This window comes from Ambystoma mexicanum, chromosome 2q (genome assembly GCF_040938575.1).
Source record: "Ambystoma mexicanum isolate Mex_15411 chromosome 2q, UKY_AmexF1_1, whole genome shotgun sequence".
Classification (NCBI taxonomy): domain Eukaryota; kingdom Metazoa; phylum Chordata; class Amphibia; order Caudata; family Ambystomatidae; genus Ambystoma; species Ambystoma mexicanum.
In genome coordinates this window covers 305,383,719-305,406,511 of record NC_090924.1, presented here as the reverse complement: position 1 = coordinate 305,406,511, position 22,793 = coordinate 305,383,719, and the positions used below count along the sequence as shown (strand labels likewise).

General features: G+C 44.3%; 1 protein-coding gene across 1 annotated transcript in view; it reads right to left on the bottom strand.

Moving 5' to 3' along the window:
* Positions 1–13,462: 13,462 nt before the first annotated feature.
* The window catches only part of RPUSD1 (RNA pseudouridine synthase domain containing 1), a 124,306-nt gene continuing 114,975 nt past the window's right edge, over positions 13,463–22,793 (bottom strand). Inside the window, exon 6 of the mRNA XM_069647271.1 lies at positions 13,463–16,166. Within this exon, the coding sequence (XP_069503372.1) occupies positions 15,769–16,166 (398 nt within the window). The 3' untranslated portion in view covers positions 13,463–15,768. The remainder of the gene's footprint in view (positions 16,167–22,793) is intronic.

The following is a 22,793-nucleotide window of genomic DNA, read 5'->3' as shown; positions in this document are numbered from 1 at the left end:
TCATGTTTCCAGAGGTTTCACAACCTTCTCGGGCTGGTAAAGACTGTTCGTCTGATACCCGTTTTTCCATTTTGCTGTTGAGGGCTTTTATGTACCCTTCTAGGAAAATCAGCCGACTGTTCATCATGGCTATAATCGAAGTGTGGTATTTCAAGGGGTCGTTTATCGACTCGTATAATTTGCAGAAAGGTGCCATGGCCAAGGTAACTGTTGACATAATTAGCCTTAAGTCAGTCTTTTTAGATGGGAAATCTTTAGACGAGTGACTGAGCCGCTCACTTTGACGACGGGCTCTCATAGGACTCGGTGTGGTCTGCGAGCTAGAGTTTTGTGCCCCTACTAAGTCTCCACTGGGAGCCGGACTGGTAGGGGCCAGGGCCACTGGACTCGCCATCTGCCTATCCATTTCCTTCCTGTCCGGTTCTTGTGTAGCCCGTATACCAGAGGAAGGCTCTGGTTTTGTCAGGTCAACAAACTCAGGCGCCTCCAAGGAAACAGGGGCCCGTGCTAAGTCAATGACCACTGCTTCTTTTAATTGCTGCTCCTGGGCCGACGAGGATATGCCCAGCTGGTTGTTTTCCGCGGCCTGTTGGACAATTTTAGGTTTAAATAAAGGTTGTTTTGGTTCCATGTTCCCTGGTGTCATCGTGGGCAAAGGTGGTATTGCCAAGGATTCATCGGGAGCACAAGAGGACTCCCAAGCCTTTAACTTTTGGTTTGAGGCAACCCTTTCAGGTTTTTCAGTGTTTGTGCAAAAGGACGAGTTTGTGCCCTCCTCCCCCTCATTTTGATTGGTTGAAGATTTTCTAGACCGAGAAGGAATTGGTCTAGGTTGCGGTGAGCCAAAGTGCCACCTCACTCTAGCGTCGGGTACCATGTCGGAAAATGTGAAGCGTTGAGGGTCCAGCGAGAAGTTTGAGCCCTCCGCCACAGTTCTCTCAGGTTGATTATGCACAGGGATTTGGTTTGCTACGGCATTAAGAATCTCGGCATCCGAGAGTTATTCTGTTACGGGTTTTTTCTTTTTTAAAAAGTTCGCAAAAAACGTACTGGATGCTGACAGGCACGAGACCTCCTCTTGAGGGGATTGCAGTACACTTTTCGATTTTTTTGGAGGTCTTGGTCGTAAGGTCGACTGAGCTTTAAGGACAGGCTTTTGTCGCTGGTGGGCGCATCGTCTTCTGCGCGCGGGTGCTGCCTTTTTCTTTTGGTGGAGGGCATTCATGGATGCATGCGATGGTTTAGCATTTCTCGGGGAGATTGGTGAACCATCTGACACCCTTGGCTCTGACGGCACCGGATTCAATGGGGACACTTCCCTGGGAGGCGGTTCCTTCACCTCCACACAACCACGGGGGTCCTCCATTGCTGAAGAAAGAGTAGTTGGACTCTGTACCAGTTTGACTGTAGCCTCCAGAGCTGCACATCCCGACGATAGCAAGTCCAGGTGTGCGGCCCATTTTGGGTCGCCTCGCCCCCCCACACCCCCCCCATCCCCAGCCCCCTCCTCACCATTTGCAGGCGGCATCTCCTCTCCTCTGAGGGGCGACGCAGGAACCAGCTCACACGGTGAGAAGCATCGGACGGGAGGGGGGAGCACAGGCTGGGCAGGCCGACCGATATCGGTATGAGGCTCCCACTGCTTCAGGTCTTTTTCGTCTTCTCCAGGGCGAAGGTGTAGTTCAATGGTTACACGCGGCACCTGCCGCGTTGGTGAAAAGTCTGCATCACCTCCACAAGGAGGCGGGCTTGATTCAAAGTGGGCCATATCCTTATTGGCACTGCGCAAACTTCGTAGACGTGAGCTCTTCACCTCCGATTGAGATGCCAATGAATCAGCTGACACGTGTGGCGGCTGTGGCGGTTTAACAGAGGCCTCGGTCAGCAGAGGACTGGCCTTTTTGTTCGCGGCGTGAGCTGCCTTAGCTGCCATAGACTGCAGAGACTGCCACTCTGCAGCCGCTCCGCGGGGAAAGAGTGCTTTTAAAGAAAAGTCCGCCCTCAAGTTAACAGGTAGTGAAGAAAGACTGCCCAGCACAGGAATCGCCAGGAATCACGTTGAACACACTGCAGAGACTGCCACTCTGCAGCCACTCCGCCCTTATTAATTAAATCTGGTAATACCGCTGGAGGTAATACTGGAAAATGTGTAGTTTGGCGGTGCGGGAAAAATTGAGGTAAATAGTATTACCTCCACTTTTTTCCTGCACTGCCAAACTTGTAACAAGTCCGATTGTTCTTTTACTCCCTCCAGGCCGAGGAGGCACGTAGACAGAAGGAAAGGCTGCGGGCTGGAGACAAGGGGGTAAACGGGGAGCCGGAAGTGGATGTGGGGTTGTGGAAATCTGATGGGGTTTAGGGGTAGGGCCAACGGGGAAAGAGGCATGGAGCACCAACAAAGCAACTCAAAATGGCGGACATAGGTGAGAGGCATAGGAGGCTGGGAAATAACGCATACTTTTTTACTGGTGGATTCTACTCTGTACCTTGACTCTTGATTGACCAGCGCATCTACCATGGGGGTGAAGTATTACTAAAAGCTACTTGCTGAATATATTCTGTTCATGCATCATCTCTACTTGCTGAAAGACTACCTTTATTTTAACACACATTCTTGAAAATAATGTTGGTCCACTCTACAAAACTGTAGTGAATTCTCTACTCTTCTTAAATTAGAAAATAATCTCTTGTGACAGCTAGTGAGTCAGCCGAGCCCAAATAAAATCGCTGAAACTGCTAAATCAACACACTTGTTACACAAATCATTATACGTCATTGGTAGTATGTTGCTGCAATTACTTTCCAAGTTGGATAGCACTCAATATCTGAATTAGTATACAAAATCGTTTACAGATTTCATTCACTGCGAGGTCAACGGGCACCCTTTACCAGGTTTTATTTAGTTAATTAGGCATTTGTAAGGCGCTTATACATCAAGGAATTGTGTTTCAAAGCTCCAACACGGCGAAGGGAACAGTAAGACAATGGAATATGATCATAGTGATGAAGGAAAATACAAAAACGGTCCTCCTAGGCCTTGTGAACATTCGGAGCGTGCAGGTGCAGAGAGGGAGAAGGGGGTAAGTGCTAGAGGATCCACAGAGGTGGGTGGGGGGAGTGCCAGCGAGTCAGTTGCCAAGGCAACAGGTAAGTGCCAGGCTGTGACCACTTGAAGGAAGAGGGGTCACCAGCCAAAAACAATAAGTGCAGGGCTTTTGAGACAACACAGGCCAGTGGTGCCAAGAGGCAAGTGCAGGGGGAGGGTGCATGCTGAGGGCAATTGGACAGAAAGCCAGGACACATAAGGGCCCAGGCCACCAATCACAGTGACTGTGTGGCTTAGCACGGGAGGGAGAGAGGCAAGGGGTAGAAGAGGAAAGTCTTGAGGTGCTTGTGGAACTTGAGTAGGTTCGGATCAAGATGGAGAGAAAGAGGGAGCCTGTTCCAGAGGAGGGAGCCCACAGTGGAAAGGGAACGGCCGTCTGCTCTCGGTTTAGAGAAGCACTTGACAATTAGAGTTGGAGCCAGAGGATCGGAGGGATCTGTAAAGAGAGTATTTGGTGAGAGCAAGTTGCAGATAGCGTGGTCCCTGGCCGCATATATCCTTATGGATGATGCAGAGATATTTCAATTTGATCCTTGCAGTAACCGGGAGCCAGTGGAGAGATTTTAGGGCTGGAGCGATATGGTCCCTGGGTTTGAGGCCAAGTATAAGTCTCGCCAAGGATTCATCCATATTGCATCTTAAACATAGAAGGGAATTGGAATTACTGAAGCCTTCATGAAATGAGGTGTCCCTAAGTATTTCGAGATGTTCCTATTTATATTTCAATTACTATTGAGACCGTATAGTAGCAGAAGATATTTTTACAAAGTATACATTTAATTACCTCTATTATATATTATTTCAATATATATTGACATGTCTATAACGTATAGTCCTTCTCACATTTCCATTCCATTTTACTCCATATTGTAACAAAGTCTCCTGCTTGGCTTTGAGAGCCGATAGTGCAGGGAATGTAGGGGCTGAGGCACCCCATGCTTCACTTTGGTGGCCCCCAGAGGTTCCAGGCATGCACCATCTCTTAGAAGGGGCCAGTTACATGGAGACTAAATCTCCCATAATGCCTCAAGAGTTAATTCAGAAGTTAGAACTTCTAACCTCTTCAAACATGCTCACTGTCTTGATAGGCACCCTGGAAAATGCCCCTAAGGCAGATGAGGTACTCCCACTACCAAACAAAATGGGAGTAAATCCATTTAAGACATTACCCTAATAAACTTATAACCACTACACAGGCCCCATTAGACCTAAGGATATGGCAAGGGAGGGTCCTTTAAAGCAACTGAGCAGCTATTATCCTGCAGAGTTAATAACACCTAGCCTACCAGCCCTCATGCTCCACCTCAGAGCCACTATCAGGAGAGGGATCTACCAGCAAATTCCGATACATGCAACCTGAAGCGCTAGTTGGGAACTCCAAGATGGCGGACGTATTTCCTGACGCTGCACTCCAGCAGTCATTAAAGAACCACCCAAGCACAGAGAACTACAATTCCAATCCACAGTCTGCACACCTGAAATCTGGTATCCCAAAGAGATCCAAGGTATTATAAAGATTCTCATGCAGGCCAGTCAGTATGGGATTTAGGAGGATGGAGGCTGAGGCAGGTGCTGGAAGGAGTTTGGCAAAAGAGACATAAGGAGGAACTGGAAGGCTAGAGGAGAGCGGCCCTGTTGAGATTGGTGAGGGTAAGGAGGTGGAAGTTAAAATGACATGGGAGGATTTGGGGAACAACAGAGCAAGGAGAGGTTTCAGTACTAAGGAGGCAGGTGAGGTCTGTCAGGGTGTTTGTGGGAGGGATATAAAAGATCGGATTGAATGTTTGTTGCAGTGGAAGTTGGAATCATTGGAGAAGAGTTCAAGGTGGTGGAGACGAGTCCCAAGGAAGCGATAGAATAAGAGACCAAGGGGGTGGAGGAGAGTACTAAGCATGAGGTTGTTGAAGAGGGTTGAGAGGAAAGCTGGCAGGTAAAGAATACAGTATAGGCAGGTGGAAGGCGAGGCTCAGAGGAGTGTAGGAGAGACAGGGGAGGATGAGGTGGTAGGCAATGGCAAACAGTGGCTGAGGAAACTGGAGCTAGATGGGAGAAAACGAGATTGGACAGGAAATGATCATACACATAGAATGATAGAACCAGGAGGTGGTTGGAGGAGATACCCACGGCATTAAGGAGGAGAGTAGTACTGAGGTGGTTGGAGATCTGCCAGAGCTGGAAGAGGAGATCAAAGTAGAGACGGTTGTTTGAAATGTGAGCTGGAGGATACTGTGTTTTCAGAGGAGGCGGTTGATGGAGAGTTGAAGGTCTTGAAATATTGAAAAGTGGAAGAGGAGGAAAAGATAAGGACACGGAAGGAGCCTGAGAGAGGCACAAGTAGGTTACAAGGTTGAAGACGTGGATAACAGCGTTTTAAAAGATATCAGAAGGAAACGTTTGGAGAGTGGTGTAACTGAGAGACCTGGAGTATGGAATGAGGTGTTAGGGAAAACCAGTTACCCAGACCGCACAGGGAGGCAGACTAGGGTCTGATTGACTCTAGGCCGGCTCTAGAGGTGGGACGAGGAATGAGCTGGTGGCCGAGCGACAATGGGGGTCCTTATTACAGAAAAGAGGGAGTGACAGCGGTGGCTAGAGCCAGGTAAAGTGTGAAGCCCGAGCCAGACCCCACTCTCCACTCCACGAGAAACTGATGCTCCCTTCAAGTGGCACAGAAACAACTGTGTGTACTTTCCCCAACTAGAGTTTGGAAACCGCTTTAAACCCGCACTGGTAAAACCCAAGAAGAGACCACCGGCTGAAACCCTGATCGGCTGAGAGCGAGCAATCGAGAGAGAGAGACTGTGAACTGACACCAGGGAGGGGCTGCTGATGGTCCTTCAGTCTTTTTAGTTATCTTCATCAACCCCATTTGTAATTTTGCCCCCAAGCTGCACACCAATCCTGAATAAACCCTGGTTGCATTTTAAATGTAAGCCAGGCTGTCTGTTGACTCCCAGTGGCCACCCAGACAATACCTTGTGTGATGAAGCCGTCCCATTTGTCTTGTATCAATCCAGAGGACGACTTCCGTCTCTATGGATGTGTGACCCTGCACTTACCGAGCCGTGGAGGACATAAAGAGTCGGAGAAGACGGCGAGTCATGCAGCGGATTAGAAGTACATGGCCAACAGAATAGTGGGGAGCCGAGATGCTGAGAGACAGAAGCAGAGCCGACAGGTGGATAGACAATGACACTGCCGAAGAGGTGATGGCTAAATAATCCATGAAGACTGCACCTGCAAACTATCTCCATGGATGAGAATCATCGAAGGAAGACTTCAAATAGACAGCCTGAGAATAAAGCAGGTACGGAAAGGGGAGCTGGAAGGTGACCACGGGGCAGAAGACAAGGGAAATATTGAGACACAGTCGAGAAGGTCTAGAACTGTGGTTTTCTCACTTACTGGCAAGAGTCTGGAAGGATTGTCTAGATAGACAGAGTCCCAAGAGACATTACACGTTGGAGTTCTGACACTGCAGGAGCATGGCAGTGAAGAGCGGACAAGCAAAAGCCAACAAATAGACATTGCATGTTGGGCGCTGTGGTCCCAGAACGTCAAAAGTATAGCTTGGCAACACTACCAAATGAAAACGTTCTCCAAAGAACTGTATATTATTGTGTCTCCAACCATTTCAGATTTTGGCACAGTGGTGCTGTCAAAGAAAAAAAAACAAGAAGAGCTGCATATTTAGAGCTTCCAATCATAGCACAATGGTGCTAATCCGCAAAACCGATGCAAGAGAATTGCAGGTTGGGCAGTGCACTTCTAATAAAGCATGATCTTGTAACTGTGGCATTAGCAACCCAACAAAAAACCAGAAAGACTATGTTTGGGGGCCAACAGCACACACTCCAAGATGAAATCACAGTGACGCTGGTAAGTGAAAGACAACTAGGAAAGCTCATTTGCAAAAGAACACTGAATACTGGTGACGGTGGTTCTAATCCTCCTCAGTGGCAATATTTCAGCATTGCTGCTAACTCTTGAAGAACGAAAACAACTGAATGCCAGGAGTTTGGCCCTAAGCCACAGAAACAGCGCTGTGACGGCACTAATAGTTAAAGAAATGTGCAAGTACTACTGATAAAAAGAGGTTCATCTATTTTGACTGAAACTTGGAGACAGAGAGAGAGAAAAAAGGAGATCCTGAACACTCAGGGGCCGATTCTAAACACGGTGCAAATTTAGCCCATCTGAAGCAGAACAACACTTTTCTAAATAGCACCATACTCTGCAGCAACACAAAAGTGGCGTGATTAAATGAAATCTGCCACGGTCCTAGTGAGCACAAAAAAGTGCATAGCTGCTGGTGCAAGCAAGTTCTGAAGCCACAGCACCAGTTATTGCTTCCTTTTTCCTAAAAACTTCTAAAAAGCAGGCACATAGAGTCCCTGCTCATTTAATTCATAGACATGCCACAAGATGGCAGAGTGAGCACACCATAACGCAATGAAAAGAACAGAGCATTGCTTTTTGTTGTACTACCTCCAAGCCACATTTCCACTTCATTGAAAATGCCGAGGATCTGGATGCTCACACACTTGCAGTAGGGTGAATATTTATTTGATGTTACGAGTTGACACTGGAGGTGCTTTACGGATGGTAACACTGTAGTACTTCCTCTGCACACATTCTACATTCATGTTTAGGCAGCTGCCACGATATCTCTCCTCCACTCCTCCCATCACACTCAGGATGCAGGTGCGAGGAGGTGGAGGGGGGATGTCTTATTTCTATGTGGCATTTACCATGTCATTCGAATCAGGCCCTCCGCCTGGACTGAAATAAAGGTGAAAACTGAAGTCGGCCTGAAAAATTGGTCATTGGTATTTTTAAAATAAAGTATTTTCTTTTTTTCCCAAGTAGAATCATCGTTTTCATTCTGCAAACATGTTACAATTTCCTTTGTGAAGTGATCTTTTTATTTCCGCATTCCAATTTTCCAACCTGATTATTCCTATTGCATTTTCCCTTGTCCTTTGTCACTTATGCATAGGAGGAAGAATCCACAGATTAAAATAAATTATTATAAATAGTAAAGTGGAAGTGTTGGCATGTGCCACACTTAGATGAAACTGTGGATGATGACAAGTGCCACACTTGGATAGAATCGTGATCACTGGGCTGCCTCACATCTAGATAGAATATTGAAGATTAGCAAGTGCCACACTCAGATGGAATAGTGAATGACAGCGGGCATCACACCTAGACACAATTGCAAGGACAGCAATGCCAAGTAACCAATCCACTAACAACTTCATCCCTCTGCATACACCTCTCATACTCTAACCAAACACAACCCCAAACCTAAACACAGCAATCCGCACAAACTTCACTACACTACAACAACAAAAAGCACACACAGACTTGCACAACAGCACACGACAACTACCGACCGTAAAACACCCCAAGCCCAGCCAACGGACCCACCGGGCTGAGGTTGCCAACAGCACATCACTGCTCTCTTGCACTTTTCCAGTTTACTCCCACTAACTCAACCGCCCACCCCCCCCTTCTCCCTTTTTCAGAGCCGCCAGAGGACCACTCCGGTGGTGATAGTGCACAGTACAAATATCCTTTAACATTAACTCTAACAATTTGATTACCTTTTATGATCGATCAATTGAAATGTTCATATATTAATCATGAGACTGTATATGGATCCTGTATAGACGTTTTGTTAGATAGATGAAATATTGTTAGCAAAGTCTATTTTTCAAATATACCATTAACACACTAATATATGCAGTGTTTTAACTTGGCTCTTACAACTTTGATCAATGATGTGTTATTTATATTCATTCTATTGATACACATTAATGGCTTCTTCTACTTGCTAAATTATTATGAATTTACCCAAACAATAAAAAGAAACAAAAAAATAAATAGAACATGCAACGATCATAAATAATGCATGTTTATGTTAAACATTATGTAGTGGTGCAGTGCTTTGATTGCACATGTTCAAATAAATAGCAGAGCTCTGCATTTGGTTTATTAGAACCTTTACACATGGGAGAAGTGCGTTTTAAAACAGCAATGCACACTGGGAGATTCCCATCTCTTCCTCCATCTATTTGCAACATACGTGTCTGTCATTCCAAAGCGAGAATACATTAAAAACATGAAACGCATCAGGCTACCTTACATGAAAGGGCTGAGCATGCATGCATGTGGACTTCTACAGCATCATCCCTGCTCTGGAGTGGCAGGGCTCTGCCAGGAGAACTGGAGGATTCACATCACGTGCTGGCGCGAGCCAGGCAATATATGGCTAGCACACGCAGGAGACTAAGTTGGTAGGAACGTCTTTATTTGGGACTAAATTCGATGCTTTTGCAGAGGGCAAGGGTTCACTTCCTAGCTGAACTGCAGGAGTGTTGGGGTTAGATGTTGTTCCAGAGTTTTGGCGCACAGCTAGAGAAGGCTCGTTTCCTGGTTTGCTTTTCATATTTCTGGACTTCAAATCTTGTGATGTTGTGTAGTCTTCTTTTACATACACCACCTGACATGGAGAGTGTTTCAGCAATATAGGTTTGCACAGTGGTGTGTATTCCTTTGTAGGGGATGCAGGCAGTTTTGAAAATGATGCAAGGTTGGAGAGAGAACGAATGTAGCGCTTCCATTGGGGTGGAGAGGGGGAGAGTCTTTAACCCTTTGGGAAGTCTGGTTATGACATGTTGGATGCTCGCCAGAGAGGCTTCTTGGACACTGGTGAGAAGGGCTTGAACCCATATAGGCGTAGCAAGGCAAATGCCTGGAAGGTGATCCTAGAGCCCACTTCAGGCAGGAAGGACTTTAGTTTGAAGGGGGGATACCCGGCTGTTTTTTTGTTTTTAGTTAAGGATGGTTCATGCTCTATGATGAGTAAGAGTAGCTTTGAACAGTAGACAAGTTGCATTAAGTACTCCTTGAGCTACATGTCGGAGGTATTTTAGATCTTGATATGCCTGCAGTTGTTGGCAAGCAGAATACATTCTGTTTTGGTTGGGATCAGTTGGATGTAGGTACTTAACATACCTAGGATGAGTGATAACTGGATGGGGGAAGGCAGTGTTTGAGTGCCTAGAGTGTTGTTGATGGAGTGCACATCAGGTGCAGTCGTATGGCGTTAGGGTAATGGCAAACCTTAATTTCCTAGTTTGTGAGCATCTACTCTCCCCCATTGCGTTGAGGAGGAGTGGAGAGACGTGTGTCCAGTGGGGAGCTTTAAAGGTGAGTTGTAGGATTTTGCAGGTTTCCATGTGGACGAGTTGGTTTTGGTTTCGTGAGATAGGAGGGAAAACAATGAAACTGTATTACTGATGTTGATCAGAGGTTTTTTTGGTCGGCTATGTTAAAGGCTGCCGATAATTCCAGCAGGACTACTAGACAAAGGTTGTTCATGATGCTGGTCAGATATCACAGCGAGTAGAGCGCTCCCTTTGACATCCATGCAGAGCCTGCTGACGCAGGTTCGAATCCCGGCAGGGCCAAACTCAGCCTTTCATCCTTCTGAGGTCGATAAATGAGCACCACACACGTGGGAAATAAGCAGCGCTCAGAGGGTTCGTAGCGCTATATAAATGCTTAAATACATATAAATGCTGTTGTTTAAGAAAAAGTAGTTGTAGCCTTGCTGCACCTCACTCTGGCACATGAAAAAGTAGGAGCTTGTGATGATCGAATCTTCACAGCAGTCTTATGGCATTTGTTTTTAGATTATCTGTCCAATGAAGGGCAAGTGGATCACTGGTCAGTAATAGATGCCTCATTACACGGAAGGCGGTAACCATGGCGCTATTAGCGCCATGGTTGCTGCCGGTATTTTACCGTGTCCGCCTTGGTGGATGGCGAATTACCGCTCTACTCCAAGGTGAGCGGGGGCGGTAATTCCCCATTCACCAAGGCCCTTCCCCATAGGGCATAATGGGAATGGGGAAGGCGCTAATTACGGTACCGCGTAAAACCAGCCGTTAAAGTCGGGTCCCGCAAAGGGAACTTGTAGTAAGGCGGTAAGGGTTAACGGTCACTGGTAGCATTACCGGTGACCGTTAACCCTTACCGCCTTCCGTGTAATGAGGCCCAAGGTCTTTAAGGTTCTAGACTGGCCTGTTGGGCATTGGGAGTATCCGTTTGGATTTGAAAGTGTCGGATAAGATGGCCTCTGATGGTACAGAGGGCAGATGAAATGAGTATTTTACTAGTGAAGGATTTCATGGTGGTGGATGGTAGGATCAAGTCTTCATAGCAAGAGGTCATGAGGACTCTGTGGAGTTCGTCAAAAAAGTTTATTCGAATTGCTCCATTAACAATACACACATACTACAATTTTTCCACATTGGATTTGTTGGATTTGATTGTTTTGACATTAATAAGCACATATTACAAAGGATTTCACCCACTAGCACCACTAAGTTGTAGAATATAAGAATTCAACCCTTTGCTGCAATTTATGTTTTAAGTAGCCATATCCAGGAAGTTGATAAAATCAAAGATACACTCGTGCTCAATACAATTAAACATTAAAGCCATAGCTTCCTTGCAGGATCTGGTTTTATAAGCCAAGTAGTAAGGTCTTAATCATGCCATCCTCTCGGCTATACTGTGAGGAATTTGACAGGTCATAACAGTGCACATTTCTTGAAGGTCGTCCATCTACAGTCCATACTTGCACATTTGTGTATGAACATTCAGATTGCATGGCCTTCCTTTAGTCTGTCCATGAGGAAGTGCCTTTGATAAAGGTGGTTTAGTGGGTTTGGATTGGCATTGGTGGGTGTAAAGTGTTTTGTGGGTGCTGTGTCCAGTCTAGTGATTCATTCTGCTTTTTAAATTGTCCTGTGTACCTTTACCTACAAGCAGGTAATTGTATTAGTCCTTTTGTTTCAACTCATTGAAGATAGCTTCATACGTGTCTTCTTTAAATTGGAGGTTTCCTTTGTTTTAATACGTTTAGAGTAAGGTTGTCCACAACCACATTACGCGCCTCTCAGAAAAGACTATGGGGGTCATTACAAGTTTAGTGCTATCTGGGCAGTAAATCCCCCCAGATACCACCAAACTGTATTACCATTACCGCTACTTTGTCCTGCGGATTTACTGCTGGATTACAAGTGGAGGTGTAAATCCCCATTTTTTTAATGTGTCCGTAGGACTCAATGGGGCATTTTCGGTGGAATTACCTCGGCAGTAATTCCGCCACGGTAATTCAGCAGAAAATGGGCAGAAAGTCAGCAGTTTACCTCCAGCTTAGAGCTGGAGGTGAATCCTCCATTTTCCACCTACCTCACAGTTGGGCAGTGTGGTAATGCAGTGGTATACATTAATACTGCTGCATTTAAACTGCAACACCCAACTCGTAATGACTCCCTATGTATTGGGGGATAGAGTGGCCATTCAGTTCGACATTCAAGCCCATTTGCACACGCACTGCACTGTTGGCCCTAGATGCTTTTTAAAAATCCGAAAAAAGCTAATACAAATATGGCAACATTCGCATATAATTTCTCGATGGATTATTTGCTACCCGATTGCCCAACAACTAAACTGCCAAGAGAAACCGTATACCATTCCGTCGCACCATCAAGGCAGTCTGGTTTGGGCAAGCCAATGCTCTTTGATAGTTCTCTGCTCAACGTAGATCTTCTGGATTCAAGTGCACGATCAAGGTTTGTCGGTAGTTAAAGTGAACACTTCAGCAGTTCAAGCTACGGAACATCTATTAAGTTGCGTGGGCATTAGAGCAGCCGCACAACATTAGCCTTTTTATGCTCTGTAAACCACACATCTTTTAAAAACCAACTGGGTGAAGATAGTGATTGAAATTTCACTATCAAACCTAAAACTGGTTGTATTGGGCAATATGAACTTGTGGAGTGATGCACTGTGCCCCATGTTAATGCATTAATAGGGTATTAGTTCAATAACCCAGGGTTACGTTTTCAACACAATGGGCTGCACATATGCAGTTTCCAATTTAAAATCTCTCTGTGTCCTTACAATTCAGTTTGTCAGGCGATGAGAGTATCCCTTTTTCCATTTCTGTAGTTGCCAACATGTCTAATTGACACATGACCAGTCATATAGCTAAAACACGACCAGGGAAACGGTTCACTGGGCATGCTATTAAAGCCAGCCAACAGTACAGTAACAAGGGATCAAACATCCTTGAGTGATAGGTCACTTGATACTTGTTTAGAATCTATAATGACCAGCTTCTGGAAATCAAAATGTCAGCTTTGAAGAAAAACAAACATAAGCGGTTTACAGAATAAATTAACATTTCACGTCAAGTAACCACACATATTGAAAGGAGATACAGTTGATCACAAGATTCTGCTTCAGAATACAAAAGGCAGCTGTACACAAATACAATCTGAAAAGCAATAAAAGCAGTTTATTTTCACCCACATTGTCAATGCACCGAAACTCCCAACGTAAAACTGTAGATTAATTCATAGTCTGACTAACCCTCAAACGCCTCCTGCACATTTCTGGTTACTGATCTATTTTCATTCTGAAAAAAATTGAAAAAGATGAGATCCAAGTTTGAACCTATCCAGGGCTTAAGACATACAGAATGATACTGCTGTGTTGGGGCTCTGCAGTTTGATCAATTCTGTAAGCTGGCATAGGAAGATTTGAATAACCGATTAGTAACTGCTAAATGCTCATGATTCCCGCTAGTTCCATCACCTCCAAAAAAGGCTGAAGATGTGTTTTCGTTATTTATTGTTAAGATTCTGCATACGTGTAATCATTCATTGTCTTCTGAAGTTATGCCAGACAGTGGAAGAAAACATCTTTCTTATTGTACCTCTGGAGTGAGTTGTTATGCAACAATCCAAATCATTTTTTGAGGACAATGGCATCTTAGACTCTGCCCAATTAGCCATTCGCTACGGCTACTGTACAGAATTGGCCATGATGGCTATTTTGTACCAACCTCGTCACAAAGCAGGTACAGGTGGAGCAGTGGCATTGATCATCCTCCCCCAATCCGCAGCATTTCACACAGTAAACCCTGGCATTCTTTTGAAATGTCTGTAAAGTTATAGTATCATTGGTACTCCTCACAAATGGCTTATATCCTATTTCTGGGATGTCACCATTGGTACGTTAGGGCACTTCCCGTTCTGAAACTAGGCCCCCGGGACTGGAGTACCTCGGGGTTCTTCACTGTCCCCCTCCTTCGGCCCCCCCCTTCTTTTCAACTTATATGGGAGGCCACACAGGCAGCTGATCCGACAGCCTGGTCTGTCCTTTGGGAACTAGGCAGATGAAACTCAGCTGCTAGTAAAACTGTCTGGTGGCCGATTTAACATCATCTAAGTCGAGAGACTGCGCTGGTCACATCTTTAGCACCTATTTCGGCCAAGAAAATCAACTGATACAGGGGTTGCAAAGTGTAAAAACACCCCAGCCAGGTTTCTTCATGGAAATATTGGGATCTTCACATAGGGTGTGTTTGATCTAAACCTGTAAAATCCATTACTTTGATGTTGGGAAAGTCCTTGTGTGATAGGATGGATGATTTTGGGCTGTGAATTATTTTATGCCCGGAACATATCACTTCTTTGCACTGGCTGCCTGTGAAAGGGTTGATTTAAGGCGCTCTGTACAGGGCATAAAATAATTCACAGCCCAAAACCATCCATCCTATCAAAAGGAGTTTCCCAACACCAAAGTAATGGATTTTACAGGTTTAGATCAAACACACCCTACGTGAAGATCCCAATGATAAAACACATGCTTCTGAGTCAGATCGTTTGCTTTTCTAGCCACAAAAAGGAAGTGGAATTCTCTTCCACAGGTCCACCAAACAGACACTGATCTGTTCCATGTTCTTAAAAAGCTAAAAACCTGCTTGTTTAAATAAATGATGATGATGTTTCGCTTATATTAATGCATGATTGCTGCTATCCACTCAGACTTTTTAAAGCACTGTATGCCTTAATAAGTGATCAGTGCACTTTAGAAATCTCACTATGAATTAAAGTTGACAGTGTTGAGTTTGAGGATGGGTTCTTTGGTTCCCTTGGTGATCAGATATTATGGGAGGTAGAGGGCCGGGTGGAAGGTCTTCTTGCAGTGGCCGAATGCTGAGAATATGATGAAGTAGGAGATTTCATGGAGAAAGGCATGTTTGGCGAAAGTGGCCCGTAGAACAGATGGAAGGTGGCAGTGTAATCAGTTTTCCGTGGAAAGTGGCATTCGTGTGGCTGCACTGAATTGAGAGTGGAAGGTTCCTGGAAGGTGCAAAGGCATTAGGACCTGTGGATGGCTGGAAGGCCTCCTATGGTCTTACAGGTGCAATCAATGTGTTGTACACTGATGCCTCGGAGGAGGACCTCGAGGATGTAAGAGGGGGATGCCTTGCTAATTAATGGAAGGCCAAGGCTGTGAGTGGCAATAAGGTCTGCAATGCTTGCTGCATGGAGAATTGTGGAGAGTGTGTTGATGAGCATGAGGTGGTAAATTTGTACTGTGGGTGTTGAGAAAGTACAGTAAAAAGCGTGTGTAATGGGGTGCAGGTAGGACATTCTTTCCAAAGCAGACATTTGCTATGAATACAATATTTCACTGGTAATGCCTGGGGAAGAGAATACGTAATGTCAAGACAAAATAGCATTATGAATAGACGATCATAGTATTACATTTCATGGCAGAACAAAGTATTATTCTAATGCCCACTCTGCTAGCCACTCCTGGCACACTGCAAGCAGCTCTTCTGTTTCTGTGTTCTTCTTTTGTATCTTTCTAGCATTCTTAGTTGGACACTCAAGCAGTGCTCTTTGTTGTTCTTGTGCATCCAAGATTATCTGAGCTTTTAGTTCCTGGATTGTCTCCTCGAGTGAACACACAGTGCAAAGCGATACCCAGTTATCATCCACCATGGAAACAAATGGGTCAGGGGCTGTGACCTCAATAAGCTCCTCTTCAACAGGTAGTCTGAGGTAGTAGGCGTGAAGCATCATCCTATAGGGATCAGTGTCCTTCTTCAAGCTGTAAGTGAAGTCCCCGACAATGGGGTGCCCAATGGCGCTGCAATGAACCCGAAGCTGGTGTGTTCGCCCTAAAAGGAAACACAGGACAGGATGCTTTTTTAAGGTATTAACAAATGAATCCAAATTGTGAAATCAGAGTGTACCTCCTCCAGGTCATGGCTTGCCAACTAATTTGAAATCCGCCAATAATAATTATAGTTATGGCGTGAGCCATGAGACCTGTAATCCTATAGTTGAAGATTTTAGGATGATTGAAGAACCCAGCCAATGAACCCAGCCACAGGCTAACCCTTTCTATCCCTGTTACTCTCATTAGTACATCCTAGCATAGAGTTTGCAGTCACACCAGGGACGAAAACAATGCATAAACCACCAAGACAAAACTTCACTGGACCAGTGTAAGGCTGAATAACCATACTCTTTCCTACCCCTCTAAACCTAATTCTTTGATCTTCGTAATCTAGCTCCAACTTACCTATTGACAGTATTAGTATATTTCTCATTCTTATCCAAGATGCACCGGATAGAGACTTATACCTTCCCCACAAAAGCAGCAATGTGAAAGTATACCTCAAACAAAGGTATGTGGGAGGGAGAAAGTATTAAAATCAGCTCTAATAGACTGTCTAAATATGTTGCGCTTATGGTGTGTTACAAGTCGAAAAGGTTTTCATAGTCTGAAATATTTCATGGTATCACGATCAGTTAAAGAACCATACATATGCCCATTATTTTATGGGCTCACAGGTTCCTTTCGTTGGATCACAAACATAAATCCATGTGACCATCAGGGAAATCTAGGCAAGACTCTGAAAGCGTTTCATAGCCTTAAACAATAAAGAAGACATACACTAGAAGTCGGGTATAAAAGCACTGAAAAGTACAGAATAGAATTGTTCTTGAACATTATTGAATTTTATTTTGCAAAACTAAGTCAACTGGGCAGAGTTTTAATGTAATTTTGTCAAAATGACACTGGTAAAAAGCAAAATTATTTGTATAAACTTGTGAACTAGGGAAAGAGGAAATTGCTCGACAATATTAGATCCATATTGGTCAGAAAAACAGAATTCAAAGGAGCCACGAGAATACAGATACCCCAGATACCCCATTCATTTAATGTATTGTATGTGGTTAACAAAACCTTTAGAATTCATATACAAAGAACAATTCAATTCACATACATAAATCACACTCAATCATGTATTTATAAATAGTAAAATCGATCAAATCGAGAGGAAAAAAAATTGTAGAACAATTCAAAAAAATAAAAAACATGTTTCAATCCATAGCAAAGATCGTAACTCCCAAAAGAGCAAACAGAAAAGAAAAAGCAAAATTAAACAAGTCATTTAAAAAGCATATTTCATTTCATAGCAGACCTAGAACTCCACAAAGTAGAAGCAAAACTAATTAGCAGTGGCAGACAATTACATTAGTTCCATAATTTTAATAAATGACGATCCTGCCAGACCTCATTGGGGGAATGGGATATTCAGGCAACAAAACAATGCAAATTCATCGATCACCATGGTTTTCATCTCTCCATATATTTCTTTCTAAGGAACGCCAGTGCCTTACACTCAAGCAACAAATGCCTCATTGCTTCCATGTCAGACTTACAAAACCGACAATGGCATTTATCAGCTGTAGTTGGATCTCTCTTGAGGGCAGGAGGTTCCACCTTAACCTCAGAGTATTCCTATGGTTCATATTAGGGAACAAAATAAAGATCGAGAGGAGCAGCCCTCGTCTTTTATGTTCATGTGCTAAATGGCCCATTGACGGGTAAGCATGGAAGGAGTCAATTGTTTGACCACAGTCGTACTCCAACATAATTCTTTTCACTCTACTTGGGTTATTCAAAAGTCAATCTCTATCACTCGCTATAGCCTCAAGAATATCTTCACATCTCCCACCAAAATTAGCTATGTAATTAGGACCCGCCAAGTCTCCAATTCTCCCTGGTAATGCATGCAGCCTCATAGATTGTTCCCGGTATAGGGGAGATCAGGTGTGCATACAGAGCCAACATACTCCATTCAATTCTAGCCTCGAATGAAGAGATACGACCAGCGTACCTTATGGCCGCCCCCGGGATCGCATTCGCCACCCTCAGGGTTTTACGCCACAACCTGACTTCTATCTGATCCAATATTAAATACATAGAAGAACCACAAAGCTCGCGACCATAGGTACATTTTGTAACGATTTTGCCCTCATAAAATAATAAGGCTGGTTTTAAAGAAAATCGTCCATATTTACTATTTATCCTCCCCAGCTGTTTCTGTAGCATGGATACTTTTTGGGGTATGATCTCTTGAGATTGCTGTACTCCTGGATTGGCACAGAAACGAAAGCACAGGTAAGTGAAGCTAGGAGTGGCCCTAATAGGAGTATTTCCCACGGACCATACATGTACGTTTTTGGATTTCTTTCTCTTCCAGAACGCCAATATCCTGGTGTTATCCAGATTAATGATTAGCCCATTCTCATTAGCATATGCAGCAAAGGCAGAAAAGAGTCTGTAGGCCTACTTTTGTATTATCCAGAAGAATAAAATCATCTGCATAGGCCAGCCAAGCAATTTTACATTTGCCAACGCTTGGAGGGACTTATCCTGCTTTATCTAAATATTCCCCAGCGCCTGATGTATAAGGATTGTAAAGCCAAGGGGCCAGAACACAGCCTTGCAGCTCCTCTTGAATATCAGCACAATTGCAGAACTCCAAGAAGAAGGCAACAGGCCTTTGTTGAGAATGATGCCAAACTGCAGGAAAAGGACACTTGCCTTGATTACTGGATCTGCCTTCAGAGTGTTGTTAGTTAACGCATTTGGCCCCGGGGCCCTAGATTTTGTACACTTTTTTAGGAGATTAAGAATTTCTCCTCTAGCCAAATCAAAAGGCCATAGATGATCAAAGGACGGCATACCACAGTATGTTAAATCCGAAATAAGCAGAAGCATTAAGTAACTAGGAAGAATAGCCAATGATTTTCTTTAAACCTCAAATATTCACACACATCATAACTTGGTAAACATCTGCAGTTCTAATATGCTTTCATTTTTCCTCTTCTTTAATATTGATCTGTTTCACAATTTTGTTTTTGAGGTTATGTCAGGCCATCTCAAGACATGCTGATGAGTTCATAACAATGTGGTGTTCCTGGATGCAAGGGATGACTCACCGGATTGTGGCCATGGGGAGGTTGTGGTAAGCAGCACAAAACATTATAACCACAACGGCACTGACAGCTTTGGTGATTTACAAGTACATGCTTTCAGGCCCATACAAAATGATCTAGGTGAAAATGTTGCTGAACTCAATAGTACACTAGGAGGGTTGAGGACTGTGAGACTACTCCACATAAGTGGCAAGGTTTTGGCGATTAATTGAAACTAAAAGGACCAGAAAAATCCAAGATATTGACAGTTTCACCACATGAACAGTTGCGGCAAAAGCAAAACAAAAGAGGTGATGACTGGAAGATTTATTAATCTAATCTATTTACTGTGAACTGGTTTACAATAAACCCTACAAAATATAAAACAACATTAAAACACATTCACTCTGTAGAACTGTCTTTACATACATAAAAAAAACAATTAAAGCTTTAACTGATTCATCTTTCGAAGTGGATTTAGCATAAACTACCAACTCATAGTTCCAAAGAACAACATTGTAACTAGATTTACTTACTGTCAAAGGTACTATTTAAGTGTCTTATTACCGGCAACATGTGGGAAACCTGGTCCCATAAAAACAAACGCATCCAAATATCAGTAGCTGATAAAGTTGTTTGATTATGACATACGAGAAAGAGTCTGCGCTTAAGACCCCCTTTGAATGTCTCCTTGATTTAAACACTTTCTCAGGTAAGAGGACAGTCACCGATTGGCCATTGGAACCAGCACAGGGAGAGAGCCAGTTTAGGTGAAAGGAGGTGGATAAAATAGAGGAGAGGAAGGTGTTGGTTGCTCAGGTGACGTCAATGGGGGGAAAAGGGGGACGAAGAGACCAGGTGGAGGAAGGATGGAGCAGAGGACCGTGGAGAATTGCTCAAGGAGTGTGCAAGGTGAGGTATTGGTTGGTGGGAAGGAGTAGTACTTGGGGTTGAGTGAGTGAGATTAACAGAGAGAGGGAAGACAGTGAATGAAAAGGTGACTGCGGGAATGAAAGGAGGGTGACTGTGGGAGAAGGTAAGGGTGGAGCGAGAGATGTAGTAGTGTTGAGAAGGTACAATAGTAGTAGTAGCATGAAGTGGGTAGTGATAGTGTTGAAGGGAGAGCGAGAGAGCGTGAGAGAGAGAGAGAAGCAAGGAGTGAGATCAGAGGGTGGAGATAGATAATAGAGAGACATTGGAAGGACAGAGGAGGAAATGTCAAGGAGAGCAGGGAGAATAGCACCAGCGGAAGGATAAGACCAAGTGGGACCAGAATCTCTGGAAGGCACAAACCCTTACGTAACATCACTTTGGGGGACATGGAGCAGAGGCCACATAGATTACACCCAGAGAAAGCTTTAGATACATAAGGCATTTGCCTTTAGGTCATCACACAGAGATAAGTATATTTTAGACAGTAGGGGTTACTGATCAGTAGCGACAATCCCATGGTTGAAGTATTCCTGGTTTATCGCGTGAGCACCCTTGCCTAGAGGAGCTAGAGTGGGGCGACCCTTAGTGAGCCCCTTTGAAAATTCTCAATTAAAACTCTTAAACTGTCTTCGAGAGTTGGTGTGTTCTTGAGGCCATCAGTGACACGTGGTATCATCGTAGGATTGTCAAACCCGATATAATGACAGCCCACGTAAGAGGCAAATGGACGGTAAAATGTGAGACAGGTGGTTGCCTGTAAAGCGCCTTGGAACCGACAAGTGTCGGAGATAGGAGTGGAACTGGAGTTCCTAAATTTTGATCCCCTACCTGAAGAATAAGAAGTTTCTTGGCAATCAATCGGTTCCAACATCAATCCAACTCAGGCCAACCTCCTGGAAAGAAATCCTCATCCTGGCCATGGAGTCAAAGAGCAATATATTAGACCATATAAGAGGGATACCAGAAAAAAACGTGCAGAGGGAGACTGGCTCAAGCCAGTGGAAACAGATTGTCAAGGCATTCTAGCAGCTCTGTATTACACCAATGGAGAAAACCCTGAAACTCTGATGCGGAAGAAGAGTAAAAACGTACTCCATCAGATGAAGACCCCAGTATTAGAGAAGCAGACCCAACACCCACTGAAGACTTGTTAAGGGCCCTGGTGGAAGGTCAATTGGCTATCAGCCGCCAACATCAGGCAACCCTCATGACCTTACAGGAAGCCATCACAAATAAAAGGCCAGTAAAAACTCCTTCAATACTACTAAAATTGTGTACAGAGAAGTTAATGTCATGGATCGCCCTGAGAGCTCCCAATCCATCTGTCAGCTAAACACTTGATCACTCCCAAAGTAGATGATTTCATAAAAAGGACTTTGGAAGTAAGCCCCTCAAACAATAACCCCATAAGGGTATTACTCTGAGCATGAGCAAGCTTCCAATAGAGCGTCAAACAGTTCAACACAATTCGCTCTCGCATCGGACAAAGATCGAACTCATTTCAGATGAGACATAGGGGGGCAAGTCTCAAAAGTCTTCTGAGAGTTTTAATTTCACTTTTAGGGGATCTTTAGACAAGACCCTCTCCCCCCACCCTCCATCCCAAGGACCCCACAGCTCAGCTGCATAGCAAATAATAGGTACAATTTTCATAGAGTGCAGTTTAACTATTGAATCCACCGAATAGCCTCCTCCCTTGTAAGTAAAGGAAAAGATGGCCCCCGCGATTTGAGCAGAACGCATCTTAAGATTATTCAAGTGGGAGACGCTCTAAGTTTTGCATCAAACACAATGCCAAGATAGACATACTGGGTAACAACCTCAATGGGGGTACCCTTCAGATTCCAGTCAGCTCTAGCCGCATGTTTTTGTTGGATATCAAACACCATAATCTTGGTTTAGGAAGAGTTCACCATAAGGGAATTCAAAGCAGAATAGGAATGAAGGTTGTCCTAACTCATTTGGAGTCCACCTGGGGTTAGATCAAGGATGATATCCCATTTACAAAACCATTTGGTCACCAAGTTTGGGCGGAATACACTTCGGGTCAACCAGGGCTTTCCCCATATTAGACAGGTATACATTGAATACCATGGGGGCCAGAATACAACCCTGCTTTAGGCCCATGTTAGTTTTAATCCAGACCGAGGTACCACCGATTGCCCACGTCTCATCATTCAAAATCATGATCATTTTAAGTAGGCCTGCAGGTATCCCCCAGCTAGATCACTTCCCCCAAAGTCTAGCATGATCAAGTGTGTCAAATGCAGCGTTGTAATCTACAAACGCTGCATAGACAGGTCTCTTACGGATCAGCCAGGCTTGCTGAATAATAGCAGTAAGGGCCAAAGTATTAACAGCAGTGGAACAGCCATTCCTGAAGCCAGTTTGGTTTCAGGGAATGATGGTTTCAGCCTCTGCCCAGCTAGTCAGTTCCTCAAGAAGGAAGCCTCACAAAGACTTTAGATGGAACATCTAACATCGCCAAAAGGTGGTAATTGCGAGGGTCAGCATGAGAACCTTTTTTTAAAACCAGGACCAAGATACTATTGTGCCAGGAACGGGGAGAGAGCTTGAGTGGAAGCAATATAGCAGAA